The sequence below is a fragment of the Megascapheus bottae genome, chromosome 15, assembly GCF_031878675.1.
Source record: "Megascapheus bottae isolate mThoBot1 chromosome 15, mThoBot2.hap1, whole genome shotgun sequence".
Taxonomy (NCBI): Eukaryota; Metazoa; Chordata; class Mammalia; order Rodentia; family Geomyidae; genus Megascapheus; species Megascapheus bottae.
Window position 1 is genome coordinate 19512847 of NC_143523.1, and position 18717 is coordinate 19531563.

The 18717-nt window shown below is 42.5% G+C and overlaps 1 protein-coding gene across 2 annotated transcripts; it reads right to left on the reverse strand.

Moving 5' to 3' along the window:
• Positions 1-195: 195 nt before the first annotated feature.
• Positions 196-18413, reverse strand: LOC150053860 (glutathione S-transferase omega-2). Of its 2 annotated transcripts, XM_090345938.1 has the most exons (8): positions 18087-18413; positions 10343-10408; positions 9419-9581; positions 9086-9194; positions 6279-6501; positions 5399-5500; positions 2451-2557; positions 196-495 (listed from the first exon to the last, which is right to left on the reverse strand). In XM_090345938.1, exons 3-8 carry the CDS (start codon positions 9453-9455, stop codon positions 339-341), a joined length of 735 nt encoding a protein of 244 aa, XP_090202064.1. In that variant the 5' UTR covers positions 9456-9581; positions 10343-10408; positions 18087-18413; the 3' UTR covers positions 196-338. The 2 variants fall into 2 exon arrangements, with proteins under 2 accessions (XP_090202064.1, XP_090202063.1); XM_090345937.1 differs by lacking the exon at positions 10343-10408.
• Between the last annotated feature and the right edge of the window lie 304 nt (positions 18414-18717).

Genomic DNA, 18717 nt, shown 5'->3' on the forward strand with positions numbered 1-18717 from the left:
GTGTCAGTCTAGAGTGACAAACATTTGTTGTAGGTAGACCTCAAACCCCACCACCACCACCATCACAAATAATCTGAGGACCAAACCTGGCCAGAGGCCAAGGAAGCCAGAGCTCTCAAAAATGCTTTTGGACTTTGGCATTGGGCACTTTCTAGAAGCTCTGGGGTAGAAGAGTCGGACAAGGGGTTACCAATATATTTTCTGTTTCCATTTTTATTTAGAACCTCAAAGAAAAGGAGGAGAGACAGACTGACCCCTCAAATAACTTGATGCAGAATCATGACAAGCTGAAAATTTTGGATGCAATTGGAGTGGGGAGGGAGAGAGGATCATGAAGCTCAAATTAGCCCAAAATCAAAGGCATTAGGGTTGTTTTGGAAATAGAGATTCAAGAAGCCCAGGAAAATGGTCTTGTCCATAAGGAGAGCGCAAACTGTGGGATCCTGCTTCATGGCGGCTATCCAGACCCGCAGGGACGGAGTGTGATTCACACAGCTGTAAGACAAGAAAGAGACGTCAGCATATCGTGGGAGAAGGTATAGGGAAAGGGAGCATTGGCTGCCTTTTAGATCTGCAGGAAACTCACAATGGGTTTATCTGGGAGAATTACAGTGATCTTTATTACCAAGTGAACATGACCGTTTACTGGAGGAAATCTCTTAGTTGGGGAACAGCTGTGTGTGTGTGTGTGTGTGTGTGTGTGTGTGTGTGTGTGTGTGTGTGTGTGTGTGTGTGTAAGTTGTAAACATTTCTAGCTTTAAATACGTGGTGAACTGAAGCTCTGGCCATCAGATAATCTGCACTTCCTTGTTTCCTGGCAGAAAGCAAACTGTATTGGGTCATTTGCTTCCGGGGATCTGAGAAAGATAAAGACAAGTAGTTTCCAAAGTGTGTGTGTGTGTGTGTGTGTGTGTGTGTGTGTGTGTGTGTGTGTGTGTGTAAAGCAACAGGGAGGTTTGGAATAATTGAGCTGGATCAGGGACTTCAGATGTGAGGCCTTCAGGGTGACTGCTGGCAGGTGGGTAGGAGTCCAGGGCAAATCGTGGGGCTTCCTCATCTAGAATTCAGCATCTACATCAGGAAGTAGTGTTTTTGTAGCTTAAGTCTGTGAGTTAAATATCCTAGTGAGTGGCATCTGATCTGCAGAACCAATTTCTAAACACTGGGATTGCGCAGCCTTTGCCACTGGGTCAGTAGGGATTAGAATAGCCACAGCACGTCCAGAGAGTCCCCTGAGCACTGCTATGTCCTACTATAAATGTCCCTGCCCTACCATGAAGGGTAGCTGCCATCTTACACATTAAAGGTTATTAATTTTAAAATCTTTCTTTTGATCAGTTGTGGGACTTGAACTCAGGGCCTGGGTGCGGTCCCTGAGCGCTTTTGCTCAAGGCTAGAGCTTTACCACTTTGAGCCACAGTCCACTTCTGGTTTTCTGGAGATAGTCTCTTACTGACTCTCAGCCAGCCTACCCAGGCTAGCTGAGATCCTCGGATCTCAGCCTCCTGTGTAGCTAGGGTTACAGTGCCTGACAAAATCTTATTTATTTTTTCTTTAAAGGGCATTCCTTCCTATCAGGAGAAGATGCTACAGGGAAGTGAGATGACACTCAGGTGTTTGTGGGTGGAACAGCGAAACCCCATGTGGGGCCATGGAGGGGGCTGCAGGTGACCCTGCTGGTGTGTTGATGGGATGGGGTCATAGGATTCAGGGACCATGCTCTGAAACACCACAGGAGGCTTTTGTGCACAGGGTCTTATCTGCAGAAACACAGTCTAGAATAGTAGGAGGAGATTACAGGGAGATACTTCTTATCCTGGTCCTGGGGCCTGAACTCAGGGCCTAGGAGCTGTCCTAGAGCTTTTTTGCTTAAGATTGGCATTCTACCACTTGAGCCACAGCTCCACTTCCAGCTTTTTCTTTTCTTTTTTTTTTTAAAGTATTTTCTAACTTTTATTTTATTTTATTTTATTTTCCAGTCCTGGGCTTGAGCTCAGGGTTTGAGCACTGTCCTTGGACTTTCTCAAGGCTAGCACTCTACCACTTGAGCCTCAGCACCACTTCCAGCATTTTGCTATGTGGGGTACACGAGGAATTGAACCCAGGTCTTCGTGCATGCTAGGCAAGCACTCTACCACTAGGCCAAACTCCCGGCCCCACTTCCAGCTTTTTCGTAGTTAATTAGTGATAAGAGTCTCACGGACTTTCCTGCTTAGGCTGGCTTCAAACTATGATCCTTGATCTCAGTCTCCTAAGTAACTGGGATTATGGGTGTGAGCCACCAGGACCCAGCTTGACAGAGGTATTTTGAACAAAGAAGCATAAACAGATGGCTTAAAGCCTGACTTTGTCTCCCATATATTGTGGGGCATGTAGGGTTTCATGGCACAGAGACCACTTCAATCGCTGTCAGTCAAACTAATTAATAACCACATAGTCAAATGTCTTACTCAGCAATCCCGTAGACATCCAGCCGCTCAAACCAGGGCCAAAAGAGATAATCAATCATGGTTATACGGTCTCCACCAAAGAAGGTGGTATTCTGATAGTCAAGAATCTAGAAAGGTAAACAGAACAACAGAAAATTAATTTACACATCTGTGGATATATTTATAGATGCTAAAGACACATATAAGACTCATTCCAAAATGGAGAGAATGAAGACATTCCATTCTCCTGCCTATTTTTTTTTTTTTTTTTGCCATTCTTGGCAAAAAAGTGGAGCCACAGCTCCACTTCCAGCTTTTTCTTTTCTTTTTTTTTTTTTAAAGTATTTTCTAACTTTTATTTTATTTTATTTTATTTTCCATTCTTGGACTTGAGCTCAGGGCCTGAGCACTGTCCTTGGACTTTCTCAAGGCTAGAGCTCTACCACTTGAGCCTCAGCACCACTTCCAGCTTTTTTCTGTGTATGTGGTACTAGAGTGCTAGGCAAGCACTGTACCACTAGGCCAAACTCCTGGCCCTCTTCTGCCTATTTTTAAGAGACTACCTCTTCTGTCTTCTTGAATTCTTCTCTACATCCTTCAGGGTCACACCCCTGGTTATGTCCTGTCCTCCCTTCTTCCTGTCAACACTGGAATGACCATGTGGCTCATTGACGTGAGTTTGGAAGGACACCGACTTAGAGGTAGCCCAGCCCCTCCTATGCTAGCTTTGAATCACCATGCTCAGGTCTCAGCCTCCTAAATAGCTAGGATTCCAGGTAGGAGCTACCAGCACCCAGTTTATTTATTTATTTTTTTGTGGGTCATGGGACTTGAACTCAGCCTGGGTGTTGTCCCTGAGCTCTTCAGCTCAAGGCTACCCCGCTATTCCTGAGCCAAGCCCCATTTCCTATTTTCTAGAGGTTAATTGGAGATAAGAGTCTCAGGTCCTTTTGTGCCTGGGCTGGCCTTGAACTTTGATCCTCAGATCTTAGCCTCCTGCACAGCTAGGATTATAGGTGTGAGCTACCAGGCCTGCCTCTTGTTTTTTTTTTCTTTTAAACTAATTCAAAGCTAGAGCAAAACAGAGTGGTAAGTACTGTTCAGAAGATTTCCCTAGATCCTAGGATTGTTTATTCTATCGCATCTTTTTTCCCCTGTAAGCATCTTCTTTCCCCTTCAAACATCACACTTGTTGACTAGTCAATATCATCAACTTTTCACACTAAAGTGAAAATTTTCTTTCTCAGATGGTGAAAATCAACTCAGGTAGATGGACTAAAACGAAAATAGATACTCTTAATATCCAGAAAGCTGAAGATACCCAACAGAAAGTCCCTGAACATGGGGAAATAAATAATTCAGTCTTTATAGATTCTCACAGTTCTAAATATCCTTTATATTCAGGAACCAAGCTAATTATCCAAGCTCTTTATCACTGACTTTGGATTGTATGCTGGCAGCTTGCTATTGACCTTTGTCACACAAGGAGAGTCAAAGCCAAGCCATCAGGTTTCAACACATCTTTGTAACTCTTGGGCTTACAAATCAGGAGTGGTCTGAAAAAGTCCTGTTCCAAGCAAACCAGTTTTGACATTTATTGGAATCCCAGATACAGCAAAAAGTAAATAAGAAAGAAAGAAAAAGAAAGAAAGAAAGAAAGAAAGAAAGAAAGAAAGAAAGAAAGAAAGAAAGAAAAGAAGGCATTTGATGTTCTGCAATATTAGAAAAATCTATTTTAAAATGTTCTGTTTTCCAAGTCACTTCAAAATAGAACCTATACACGTGACATGAACAATGCCAATAGGGAAAGAATTACTTTATGATGAAGAAATGCTGTTTCTGGCCCTGACCCTGAAAAGCTTCTTCTCTTCCTCCAGGGTCTCTCTGGTTCCCCCAGAAGGAAAAGAAGAAAATCGATACTCAGATTGGCATAGGTGGGCAGACTGAAAAACGCACAGGGCTCCCTCTGGTGGTCAAAAGCCCATTAGGACACTTACAGGGGAAAAAAGTACCCAAGTTTAAGGCTACAAAAGGTAAACTGAGCTTTTTGCTCCTGGGGCTTATATTCAGGGCCTGGATGCCGTCCCTAAGCCTCTTCATGCGCAAGGCTAGTGTCTGTTACCTGAGCCACAGCACCACTTCTGACTTTTCCCAGTAGTTTATGAGAGATAAGAATTTCACAGACTTTCCTGCCAGGGCTGGCTTTAAACCATGATCCTCAAGACCTTAGCCTTCTGAGTAGCTAGGATTATAGGCTTGAGTCTCTAGCATCTGGCTCAAGACTCTTTATTAAATTGTTTTCAAAGAGTTGTGAAATGTATATCGCTCATCAATCTACTGACTACCAGTTTAGTGGCTGGTAAAGGAAGTCAAAGACCCTTTCTAGATAATTGCAGAGTAAGGGGTAAGTGGTAAATAGCATGCACTAGGCTTTGAATATAGGGCCTTGTGCTCTCCCCCAGGCACTCCACCACTTGAACCATGCCCCTAGTCCTAGTTTGTCATTTTAAGGATGCTAACCATGTGCCAAAGATGACAAAACTCATAGAGAAAAAGGCTCCGTCTCTGGTAACTTCACAAGAAAACTAGCAAAGAAAACCCCTGAGATTCCCATTTCTGTCTTTTTTATGTGAGAAATCCCTGGGAAGAGACATTTAGACCAGTTAAGTCACACACAATCCCTGACCAATAACTCAGCCTTGTGGACAAAAGTTACAGAAGCCACACCAAGGTAATTTGGAAATGCGATAACTGAGGAGAAGCAACATTCAGTTCAGTTCCTGAGCCCACTCCTTGCTCAAAAATAATTCCAAAGCCCAGGAGTGGGAAGCAAGCATCCATACATCACAGTCAGATGACTGAGTCTGGCTGGATGATCCTCTGGGAGCAGGTATGAGAGCGGACACAGGTTGGAAACCATCTGTGGCTCAGTGCCTCCCACCAACAGGAGAAGGGCCCTCTTTTGGTACCTCTTCCAGATTGCAGAATTCCTGCCTCAGGGCTCCCTTCAGCTCGGAACATTCTCTCCCGCATCTCAACGCCACCAGACACTCCTTGGTCAAATGTGGGACCTAATCAAAGACACAGGTTCTTAGTGGAGATGTCTATGGGGGCTCTGTGATCCCTCTCTGCCCAGAGATGTGGGGAGCTTTATGATGCCAGCCTAACAAGCCGGTACCCCCACACAGAAGCCCCACCTCCCTGGGTGGGCACAAGATTGTCTAGGTGCTTCTAAGAACCCATATCTTGCAGCATCTTCAGGCAAACGAGGGGTTCTATCAAGGGGTTGTGATGCTTCTTACTGATCAGTCACAGTCAGGACACTGTGTCCTCTCTAAGCTTCAGTGTTCCATCTGAAAACTGGGTCTGGTAATAGCAACCCTTCTTCAAAGGGCAGCCATGGGAGAAAGCGAGTTCACTTCTAGAAAGAATTCAGGGCAGTACTTGGCATACCCTAAGGCTCAATATGTGTCAGCTATATCATCACATCATTTCCTTTTCTAATATGTCTCCATCACTGCCCCCTTTTCTTTCTTCAACTTCCCCAGAGAGCTCATTCCTGTCAGGCACAACCTCTGCATTCCAATATTTTTGTATCAGAAGCCTGAGAAGTCCTGCCTTTGCAACATTCCCATTTCAAGTCTCATGGTCACTTCATGTGATTAACCATGCCGCCTGTCCATGCTAGGCATGGAACCTTTAGGCCTCCAAGCCTAGCCAGAGTAATCATATTCTACTCCTCTGCCAGTTTATTCTGCTGAGACTCTTGGGGCATCTGAATGGGTGGACATTTAGGAAAAACACACAAAGGAAAACTGAATGAAGATGGTTTGTTATAATGGTACATACCTTACAAAATAGCTCTAATAACATCTTTTGGCGAGCTCGTTCATAAGGATCATATGGAAACAGCTTTCTTCCTGGGAACGCGTCATCCAGGTACTCGCACGCAATGGCTGATTCATAGACCAGTTGACAATTGCTATTCTCCACCACAGGAACTTGGCCAAAAGGGTGTTTTGTGTAGTACCAGTCGGGCTTGTTTCTCAGGTTAATATTGATAATTTCATGTCTTAAGAAGCAAGGAAGTAAAGACAGAATAAAGATGAAGAGGGAACATAAGCAGACAGATACTCATCTTCAGAACAAAAGCAATCAATTTATAAAGACTTCTGCCCGGCTCCAGCGTCTCACATCTGTAATCCTAGCTACTGGAGGCAAAGATCTGAGGATCATGGGTAGAAGCCAGCTCAGGCAGGAAAGTGTATGAGACTCTTACCTCTAACCAGCACAAAATCTGGAAGTACTGGTGTAGCTCAAGCACAAAAGCTCAGGGAGAGTGCCCAGACCCTGAGTTTAAGCCCTAGGACTGACAACAAAATAAGATATAGCGACTCACATCTGGAATCTTAGCTACTCAAGCCAGCCTGGGCAGGAAAGTCCATGAGACTCTTAATTAGAGAAGAAGCCAGAGTGACACTGTGGTTCAAATGGTAGCATACTAGCCTTGAGCAAAAGGAACTCAGAGACAGTGCCCAGGCCCAGAGTTCAAGCCCTAGGACTGCCAAAATATAAATAAAATAATCAAGACTTGTAATTATTGCAATCTTTCCCTAAAGTTGAAGTTTTGTATAGAGTCTATGGCATGTGCCTTCATCCTTGCAATAAGAGGTTCTGGATGTTTACTATGACTTGTTTTCTATGATTTCATGTCATTACTTTAGGCCCAGTATTTTCTGCTGAGAAGCAGCAGGGCTTCAGCACCAGACAGACACATCACAATGGCATTAGAACATTGAGGATATCCTAAAGCATGGAAATACAAAGCAAGCCAAGTGTGGTGGTTCATATAATTTCCTGAAAGGGAGGCATGATAATCTGGAGTTCAAGGCCAGCCTGAGATACAACGAAAGACTCTGTCTCAAAAACAAGAATACCAATAGCAATAAAAATACTGATCTGGCATGACAAGTCACTAAAAAAATATGACAAATATGTTTTTTCTTACTTTTTCATAGTAGCTACTCAGATTTGAACTCAAGACCTCAATCTTGCTAGGCAAGTGCTCCACCACTTAAGCCACATATCCACCCCTCAGAAAATGGTCTATGTTAATAGTTCTGAGCACAGATTCTGACATCAAACTGGGCAGTCTAGTTGGACACTTTAGCCAAATTGCTTTATGTCTCTGTACTTGGTGTCCTTAATTGTAAGGGGGGAGATAATAATTGTGCTTAACTCTTGGTAGGTTTGCTAATCAAATAAGTTACTATGTATAAGGTATGCAGTACATTAACATGCAATAAGTACACTCCATTTGCTAATTTTTATTAATAGTTACTATTGCTAGAGGTTCTAGTCTATAAAGTTATTAGAGGCACACACATACATACACACTATTTAAAAAGACTAAAGAAAACAAATACATTGGTTATTTGCTCAGTCTAAGTGAGTGTCTTAAAAGCAGTGGATCTCAAGTGACTTTAGCCTCCCTATGGAAGGATGTGACAGTGTCTTGAGACATTTTTTTTGTGTGGTACAACTGGGGATAAAATAGGATATTCCCCCGGCCTGGAGTTTGGCCTAGTGGTAGAGTGCTTGCCTAGCATGCACGAAGACCCGGGGTCGATTCCTCGGTACCACATACATAGAAAAAAGCCGGAAGTGGTGCTGAGGCTCAAATGGTAGAGTGCTAGCCTTGAGAAAGTCCAAGGACAGTGCTCAAGCCCTGAGCCCAAGCCAAGGACTGGCAAAAAAAAAAAAGAAAGAAACGTCTAAATATTTGGGGCCGGGAGTTTGGCCTAGTGGTTAAAGTGCTTGCCTAGCGTGCATGAAGACCTGGGTTCGATTCCTTGGTACCACATACATAGAAAAAAGCCAGAAGTGGTGCTGAGGCTCACGTGGTAGAGCTCTAGCCTTGAGAAAGTCCAAGGACAGTGCTCAGGCCCTGAGCTCAAGCCCAGGACTGCCAAAAAAAAAAAAAAATAGGATTCCCCCACATAATACTGGGAAATCTGAAACATTGTACAGACAGCCTCTTTCTCACCCAACATAGAGTGATCTGTTCCAAATAGAGCCTTGGAGCTAAAGAAATAGTCTCAGCAGTTCCTAAGCTGATACTTTGTCCCCAAATAGTCAACACAATGAGGTTACTGTTATTTTTCTCTTAAAAAAGGTATCCAACCGCATGGTGAAGCAGATTTGAACAAGACAGAATTAAAATAATTTTATTTAAAACATTTCTATTGTGGCATCTGTTGTCCGATATGAGTCTGAAACTCTGAAACAACCTGTAATGATGAACTCTCTAAGACCAGAATCGAAGCCTAGAGTGACACAGTCTCAGTCCTTAGTCTCTGCTCAGCTATCTGTATTCTGTAGTCCAGATGCCAACAAATTTGTTCTACCTTCCAAATCCAGACCTGCAGGAGCTAGCCCTCCAATTCCTTCAGGAAGGAAGGACTTGGGTGCTCATTTCACAGGTGACATCTCTTGACAGCACTGCTTGCTATGGTAGCATCTGGACCAATTCGTTCATCTAACAGGTCTTTGAGTAGCTCCTAGGGGATTTGCTCTCTGCCAGTCCATGAACAAAACGGAAAACGCCCCTGCCATGGAAAACTCATTTTTTGCAGCCCAGCACTTCAACTCCTCACCTGATACCTTTGGCCTTGAGGACCAGGCGAGTCCTGTGTGAGTAGGGGCAGAACCTCATGCTGTAAATTCGGATCACACCTTCTGGGACTGGCCCTGGGGGACAGGATCCTGTAAGGGAGGGACCAAGAGGCTGGTTAGCCCCATGGAGAGAGGGGCTCACTCACCTCCCAGGGACCCCAGCAGCATTCTAGCATCCACTTCTCAAGTCCTAGACAGGATAATTTTGCACATAACTTGTACAGGGGATCTACAGGCCAAAGTCAGATGCTCAGCACCTCTTTCTGATGGTTCCCCTTCATCCCAGCCCACATTCCCAGATTGGAAAGACTTACCTCTAGACAACGCCCTTGTCGCATCACTGCAAGACATGGTCTTCAGATGTCCACACGGTGTTCAGGGCTCAGAGTCACCGTCCTAGTGGTTCACTACCAAGTTCTGCTCCAAGCACAGCCGTGCTCCTGCACCCTTCCCTGTCCCAGATTCAACTTTTGTACTCTGGTGGGATAGAGAGGACAGGATAACTGAACTTAGGGAGGCATGGCCCCAGATTCAGTGAGGGCAAGGCTCAAGTAAGGGTAAGCCAACTCCAATAGAATTCTGAAAAGCATCCCCTTGTTTTGGATGTGTGTGTAGAGCTTTTGATTGAGGCCTCCTCTACATTGAGAAGCTCTAATTCCAGCACTCAGAAGGCAAATTCAGGAGGATCACAAGATCAAAGCCAGCCTCAGTCACCATGGTGTGTTTAGGGCTGATCTGGGCTACCTATTGAGATTATCTATTAAAACACATATACCTATGCCTAAAACACCTAATACCTATACTCTTAAAGCTCTTCTGAGAAACAGAAGCAGAAGGACTCATTTCAAACTCATTCTATGAAGCCAATATTACACTCATCCCCAAACCAGGGAAGAACCCAACGAAGAAAGAGAACTACAGACCAATCTCTCAGATAAACACATACACAAAGCTCCTCAACAAAATACTAGCCAATAGAATCCAGAGACAAATTTTTAAAATTATTCCATTTGCAAGTCAATTAATGTAATACACCATATTACAGGAGCTAAGGTTAAGAATCATATGATAATTTCTCTGGATGCTGAGAAGGCATTTAACAAAATACAGCATCCATTCGTGTTGAAAGCACTAGAGAAAACAGAAATAGAAGGTACATTCTTTAAAATAATTGAAGCCATATATGACAGAACTATAGCTAGTATCATACTAAATGGAGAAAAACTAGAACCATTTACCTTAAAGTCAGGAACAAGACAGGGATGCCAACTCTCTCCACTTCTCTTCAATATAATTCTGGAACCCTTAGCCAGAACAATAAGGCAAGAGAAAGACATCAAAGGGATACACATAGGGAAAGAAGAAATTAAACTATCCCTATTCACAGATGACATGATCTTACACTTGAATAACCCAATAAATTCCACTTCTAAGTCTTAGAACTAATAGACCACTTTGGCAAAGTGGCAGGATACAAAATCAACCTCCAAAATTCAGTAGGCAACAATACACAAACATGATCCCATTTGCAACAGCCCCAAAAGAATAAAATATTTAGAATTAACCTAACCAAGGATGTAAAAGAATTACTTAATGAAAACTATAAAAGCCTAAAGGAAGAAATTAAAGAAGATGCCAGGAAATGGAAAGATCCCATGCTCATGGGTAAGGAGAATCAACATTATGAAAATGGCCATACTGCCAAAATTGATACACAATTTCAATGCAATCCCCTTCAAAATCCCAAAGACATTCTTTTTTTTTGTCAGTCCTGGGCTTAGTCTCAGGGACTGAGCACTGTCCTTGGACTTTCTCAAGGCTAGAGCTCTACCGCTTGAGCCACAGCACCACTTCCAGCTTTTTTCTATGTATGTGGTACCGAGGAATCGAACCCGGGTCTTCGTGCATGCTAGGCAGGCACTTTAACCACTAGGCCAAACTCCCGGCCCCAAAGACATTCTTTACTGAAATAGAGGACTTAATTCAAAGGTTCATATGGAACAACAAAAGATCTAGAATAGCCAAAGCAATTCTAGGCAAAAAGAGCAATGTAGGTGGTATTACAATACCAGACTTCAAACTCTACTATAGAGCCATAATAACAAAAATAGCTTGGTATTGGCACAAAAATAGACCAAATCAACAATGGAACAGAATATTCAGAAATGAAACCACATACATACATACATACAGTCAACTCATATTCCACAAAGGAGCCAGAGATATACAGTGGAATAAACATAGCCTCTTCAATTACTGGTGCTGGGAAAACTGGGCAGCCATTAAACTAAAAATTGGTCCCAGCCTGTCGTCATGCCCAAACATTAAATCAAAATGGATCAAAGACCTCAATATCAGACCTGAAACTCTGAAACTGCTACACAACAGAGTAAGAGAGACACTGGAACTCATAGGCACAACAAAGACTTCTTGAACAGAGTCCCAGGGTCACAACAGATTGGATCTCTCCAATCTGTCTAGTCTCTCCAATTTGTCTAGTCTCTTGGGACTACCTAAAAATAAAAAGTTTCTGCACAGACAAAGACATTGCTACTAAAGTAGAAAGACAGCCAACCACCTAGGAAAAGATATTTACCAACAATACATCAGACAAACGTTTAATATCCAATATCTACAGGGAACTCAAGAAACTAATCCACCATCCCTCAAACCCAACAAACCAATTGCTAAATGGGCAGGGGAACTAAAGAGACTTATCAGAGGAAGAGGTAAAAATGGCAAAGAAACATGAGAAAATGCAAATAAAAACAACCCTAAGATATCACCTTACCCCAACCAGAATGGCCAACATTCTGAATTCAGACAACAAATGCTGGTGGGGATGTGGAGAAAGATGAACCCTACTGCACTGCTGGTGGAAATGTAAACTAACACATCCACTATGGAAGGCAATTTGGAGGTTCCTCAAAAAACAAAAAATAGACCTTCCCTACGACCCAGCCATACCACTCCTGGGCATCTACCCTGAGCATCATAACCCAGGGTATGATAAGGACACTTGCATAGCCATGTTCATTGCTGCACTGTTCACAATAGCCAAGTGATGGAAACAACCCAGATGCCCCACTACAGATGAATGGATACAAAAACTGTGGCACATATATACAATGAAAGTTAGCCACCAGACAAGATAATATAATGCCATTTGCTGGAAAATGGATGGAACTAGATCAAATCATGTTGAATAAGATAAGCCAAGAGCAAAGGAACAAAAGGCACATGGTCTCCTTGATATGTGGATATTAGATCCAGATGAGAGCTATGATTCAATACTCAGGTACTCTGGGTCATTGATGTGAATTTGGAAATATAAATATATATATAGACATATAACTCTATGATGTGACATATATTAATATATAGATTTTTATGCATCTATGACATACAAAGAACTCAGCTTAATTTTAATTATGTTCTTAAGTTTATGTGCCAGGGATTGCATATAGCGATTCCTTTCCTGAATACTTGTTTGTTGAACATGACACTTGAAATATGTTGTAAAAACTCAGTGTTAATAAAAACTTTTAATTAAAAAAAATAAAAACAAAAAACAGTGGAGGCTTGTTCTAGGGTTTATGAATGGGTACCTTTTGGCATTTGACCAGAAATTCTTGGTCAATAGTCTTAATGTTTTATGGGGTTTTTTTACCCTATAAGAATATTGAAAAATCATACAATAGTGACTCAATGTGAGATAAGTCAAGATAACTATATAGAATTTATGGTTGCTTTAAATGAACTGTGGAATAATGAACACATCTGGTTAACTGCACAGATGCCTTGTAATGCAAAGATGTCTAATTTGAAAAGCCAAATTAGATGTTGGAAAAGGCAAACCAGTTCTTGACCTGGAAAAAGCAAATCAGTTCTTGACCTGCTATGCTGGCATGTTTCATTTTAAAAGCTAAGGCAATAACTAACTACTACCCTGGAGCTAATACTGACCAAGAAGAACAAACCGAATGGTAAAATTGAAACAAGGAGCCTAACCAGCTCATGTAAGAGCAAATAGTCAAGAGAAGACGTCTGCACAGACAAATGAATTCACATAAATAAAGCACATTTAAATAGCTGGGGAAAACATATCCAAATTCTAAAAGGAAGGTCTTAAAAGGAAAGCCAAATTTCAACATAACAATAGTACTACTTAACATATATTTGATGCATTATGCGTAAATGACACTATAAATAATCACTTAGTATCCCAGCTTTAAAAGATGTGCCAGACACTCGTGGCTCTCACCTATAATCCTAGCTACTCAGGAGGCTGAGGTCTGAGGACCATGGTTCTAAGCCAGTTCAGGGAAGAGAAGTGCCTGTAAGACTCAAAACCCAGAAGTGGCACTGTGGCTCAAAGTGGTAGAATGCCAGCCTTGAGCAAAAGAGGCTTGGGAACAGAGCCCAGGCCCTGAGTTCAAACCCCAAAAACACCAACAACAAAAAAGACGAGAGTATCAAGCTAGCAAGTTAAGCATGTTCATCTCACATCAAACAAGGAAAAGAAGCAGGATTAGGAACTCTGGAAATCTGACTTCGGAATCACAATCTCCACCAATGCTGTTCTGGACACCAGATGCAATGGACTGAAGGTCAGTTTGCTCAGATAGAAAATCCCTCAGGCTTTTCAAGCCACTCTCCAGTCTCAACTACTCATTTCCACCTTTGTAAGATAAAATAGCCATGGATCATGTACAAAGAAATAGGTGTCACTGTGTTAGAGTAAAACTTTATGCCTGGACTTTGAATTTGAATTTTGTACATATTTTAATAGTCTGTTAGATAGCTTTAGGTTCATAGCAACAATGAAGCAGAATATACAGAGATTTCCTACTTGTCCCTGCACCCCTCAAATGCAGACTGCTATCTTTGTTATGACTATCAAAGATGTATGCATTAGTAAACAAAGTTTATCATTTACATTAGCCTCTACTTCTCAAGAAATTCTTATCACTTTCATGTCACAAGTTATGATTTGTATTTTGATGTTTTTCCCCCAACCATTACATAATCCAAAAACTGTCAGGCACTGGTTCATGCCTGTAACTCCTAACTACTCAGGAAGCAGTGATTTGAGGATCCAGTCCAAAGCCAGTCCTGACAAAAAGTCTGTAAGACTTTTCTCTCCAATGAAGTAGCAAAAAGCTACAAGTATAGATGTGGTTCAGGTGGTAGAGCATCAGCTTTGAGGAAAAAAAAAAAGCAAACCAAAAGTGTGAGTCCCTGAGTTCAAGCCCCCAGTACCAGCACAAAACAATATATACATAAAATAAAAAATTTTATATTTGTGAGGACTTGTTAGGACAGTGAGATGTTGTCTCAAAATAACAAGTGACTCTGAATATGGAAAGTCAAGTTCTCAAACAGAAGTCTATTTGGGAAAGATAGGAGAAAAAAGACGAGGGATAGGCTAATTTTGGGACCTGGTTTTGTCATTCAGGCCAACAATGTAACCTCTCTGACCTTTGTTTTCCTCCTCTGTAAAATGACAACTTATTTATTTCATTGTAAGTACAGAATAAAATAATTCAAGTATCATCAGCATAGTAAAAACTCAGTGTACGGGCCAGGAGTTTGGCCTAGTGGTAGAATGCCTACCTAGCATGCACGAAGACCCAGGTTCGATTCCTCGGTACCACATACATAGAAAAAGGCTGGAAGTGGTGCTGAGGCTCAAGTGATAGAGCTCTAGCCTTGAGAAAAGCCAAAGAACAGTGCTCAGGCCCTGAGCTCAAGCTCAGGACTGGCAAAAAAAAAAAAAAAAAAAAAAAAAAATCTCAGTGTACCTCAAAACTGATGAATACCATTGGTGAATAGAGTCATGTTTTTAATATCACAGTGCATTCTCATTTTGTATCTATGAAACAGAGCTGTTCAGCTTCACCAGGCGTATTAAGTAAAATTCAACCTAAGACACTGATTTCACTAGTTCCAAGCTTAAAGCCACTGAATGCTGCAGGCTACATTTCAGTAATGTGGCTTTATGGCTTATCACTGAATACTAAAGTTTCCCTAGAAAGACTGTAATGATGACCTTTTAATCTCATCCCTACTTCCCTTCTAAGGCCCAAGAGCTGCCTATGAAATCCTCTTTACAAACTTTTCTTCTGCGTTATTATTTCATGTTTATACCTCTATTATACTGACCTGCTCAAGCACAAAAATTCTAATAAGGTCATGGGAGACAAGTCCAAATCAGTTTCCAGCCCCTTGAAATATAATTGGATCTGTTTTGAAAATGTAGGGATCTTAGTTCTGGGTGATTAGTGCCTAAGCTTTTAAGGAAAACAATCCCACTACAAGAGCAATTTCTTTTTGTATTTATGTAAGTTTGTGTTGATGAAAGGAAATGGAATTTTCATTTTCATTTTTTGTCACATCAGTCTGATATTCCTGTTAATATTTTAGAAACCCACTTTATGTCAGGATTATATTTGTGGATATTCTGTTTGTTGCTCACTGAATTTATTTTTATTTTTTATGTCTAGTTTTGCTCACTGAATTTAAAGAATGCTATAAATGGGGTGGTATGTGCTCTATCCTCAAATATACCTGTTTTTAGGACTTGTTTCCAGCAAGTGAAGATCAGAGGGAATCTTGCATTTTAATGAGCATGTTGGGGGACACATTAAATAAAATTTCTAAAATCACCAGAGGGGGAAATTTCAGTTTCCCACTAGGCCGAAGGAAAGTTTCTTTCAAAGTACTTATTTCTGTTTTCCTACCCCCATTTCTCATTACTACTGGAGGAATCAAAAGATTTCAAATTGTCTACACAATTGAATATAATATGGACAAAGGCAAAATGTTAAGATTCCTGACACTGAAAAGTCAGATGTTAGTAAAATCTAGTAAAAATACATTGTAGAAAAGCAGCATCAACAGTTACTGTTAATTTCTAAGCTTAATAGTGATATGGTCAGAAAAAAGGGGAATACAGTCATCTGATTCACAATTGGTTCAAGGATCCCCTTTGGCAACCCAGCTTCATGGGTAAAATGGTATATATAGCATTATATAGGAAAACAGAACTAGGAAATCCATTGAAATTGTTTTAAGGTTGGGCACTGGCGGCTCGCACCTGTAATCCTAGCCACTCAGCAGAGTGAGATTTGAGGATCACCGTTCAAAGCCAGCCCCAGCAGGAAAAGTCAATCAACCACCAGAAAACTAGAAGTGGTGCTGTGGTTCAAAATGGTGGAGTGCTATCCCTGAGGGAGAGACCTCAGGGACAGTGCCCAGGCCCAAAGTTCAATAATCAATCAGAGAGGTGGGGAGAGGGGAAAGAAAGGGGGGAGAAAGGAGAAAGAATGAGGGAGAGTGAGAGAGGTTTTGATTGAGGTACATCATATTCACAAAGGAAAACGTCACAATAAATCTCTTGAACAATTAATGGATGCTAATTAAAACATCTTAATAGAAATGGTATACCATTTACAACCAAGGGATATTCTTCCATATACATTAAATCATCCCAGGATTACTTGCAATACCTAATACAGTTTGAATGCTAATAAATACTTCTTGGGTTGCATAGGAAATAATGATAAGGAAAGTCTGTATTTCTTCAGTACAGATGAAAGTCCCCCCTTTTTTTCCCTAGCTACTGTGTCATAAGGAGAACTGGCTATGTTGTCCTGTGCTGACTTAATCTTCAATTACTAAGATTCGTTGAATAATAATAGGTTTCTTATGTTCACAGCAATCTTACTAAGACTTCAGGATACATTTGAACCTCCCCTCAGCATTTCATAGCTGCACAGCCTTGCACAAATGACAAAAACTATCTGTGCTCTTGGTGTCCTATTCTGTGATTTGGCACATGGTATACATCATGTGGTCTGGGAAGTTTTGATTCAGACTCAGATGAGAAGCATGTTGTATTACCATGTGTCTGTAAACATTCTGCACTTGCTAATATTTTTACTATGATTTGAACACAGTAGGACAGACTTTCATAGTCTTTAAAAAGACATTTCACGGGGCCGGGAGTTCGGCCTAGAGGTAGAGTGTTGCCTAGTATGCACAAAGACTTGGGTTCGATTCCTTGGTACCACATACATAGAAAAAAGCTGGAACTGGTGCTGGGGCTCAAATGGTAGAGCTCTGGCCTTGAGAAAAGTCCAAGGACAGTGCTCAGGCCTTGAGCCTAAGCCCAGGACTGGCAAAGAAAAAAAAAAAAAAAGAAGACATTTCAGGAGCTCAACCTCTCCTTCCTGCCTGTATACTAATCATGTGGTGGAACTTGACTAGAAGTACCCCATGGCAGCCCCAATAATTGATGATCTGAGGGATGGGCTCTTGACCGTCTATAGACAAATCAGAAAATAAGAACAACGTGAGTTCAAAGATTTGTTTCAGTTTAAAGACCTGTGTTTTTTTACAATTAATATTGTAGCCTTTCCACTTTTCTTTCTAGGAATTCTTTTTGTTTTGTTTTGTTTTCCTCCAGTGTTGGGTATTGCACCCAGGCTCTTACTTATACTAGCCAAGTGCTCTACCAGTGAGCTACATCCCAGCCCCCTTGTATGGGTTGGGCTTGGTTTCCCTTTTGGGTTTCACTTCCTCCATGACAGTGTTGGAAATTGAAGTTAGGGCCTGAAGCTTACTAGGCCAACGTTCTACCATTTGAATCACACTCCCCTGGTTTCGTTTTTGCTTTTGTTTTAAGGTTAAATTATTACGTTAAAGATTTGGGCTTTGTCTTCAGATATAAAATTGAAAATGCAAAACCAAGGCTTGATGAAATTCCCCCAAATTCAGAATTCATCTCACAGTCTTCTTTCCCACCTTCCACCTCCCAGTACAGTACAAGGCCAGCCTGGTCCACCCAGCCTAGGTGACAGGAGAGACTAGTTGGGGAGAACTCCAGAGCAAAGAGGTGGGAGCAACCAAGGGAGGCGGGACCCGGGTGGGGCGGGGCTGGGGGCGGAGCCTGCTTTCCCCCCGCCCTCTTCGTCCTACCCGGCAACTGGCTGCTGAGACCTGAGCTTCAGCCAATCCCCAGGGCGTTTGGAATCGCCTGCGTAGAGCTGAGCCAATTGGCAGCCGCGTTACAGCTCCAGTCTATGGAAGTCGTGGATCCAGGCCCGAGTCGGTGGCTGGGGAGCGAGGTAACGGGGGCGGGGAGGCGGTAGGGGTTGGCGGTGGTCCCGCCGCACCCGACCCGGCACCCGACCGGAAGTCGGAAGTCCGGCGGGAGGCGCCGGGGGGCGGGGACTGGCAGGCGGACGGCCTCCCTGACGGGCCTGCGGGGGGAGCCCGGGCACCGAGGGGGAACCGCGGATGAGCAAGCTGGGAGCCCTTTGTGAAGTCAACCGGTTCCTGGGCCGCCTCCAGGGTGCGGCCTCCACATCACCATGGGTGGGGGGGCAGCGGGGGTGGGGTGGAGGGGTCCCCTAACTTAGCCACGCACTGGGCCCAGCATTTGGTGATTGTTAGGCATGCTGAAGAAATAATCACTGCGACGCTCTTCCTCCCTGGAAATCCAGGAAGACGGACTCTCCTCACCGCGTGTCCCACTGGGGGTGGCCTCCGTGTGTTCCCCACAACGTTCTGCCTGCATCCGAAGGCCTCGCCTAACCCCGGGATCGGT

Coding starts and splice junctions, on each gene's coding strand:
- LOC150053860 (XM_090345937.1), bottom strand. CDS start 9,455: ATGTCTTGCAGTGATGCGACAAGGGCGTTGTCTAGAG. Junction 5,501..6,278: donor TATTAGAGCTATTTTGTAAG/GTATGTACCATT, acceptor GTCTTTGATTAG/GTCCCACATTTGACCAAGGA. Junction 2,558..5,398: donor AATTCTGCAATCTGGAAGAG/GTACCAAAAGAG, acceptor TTACCTTTCTAG/ATTCTTGACTATCAGAATAC.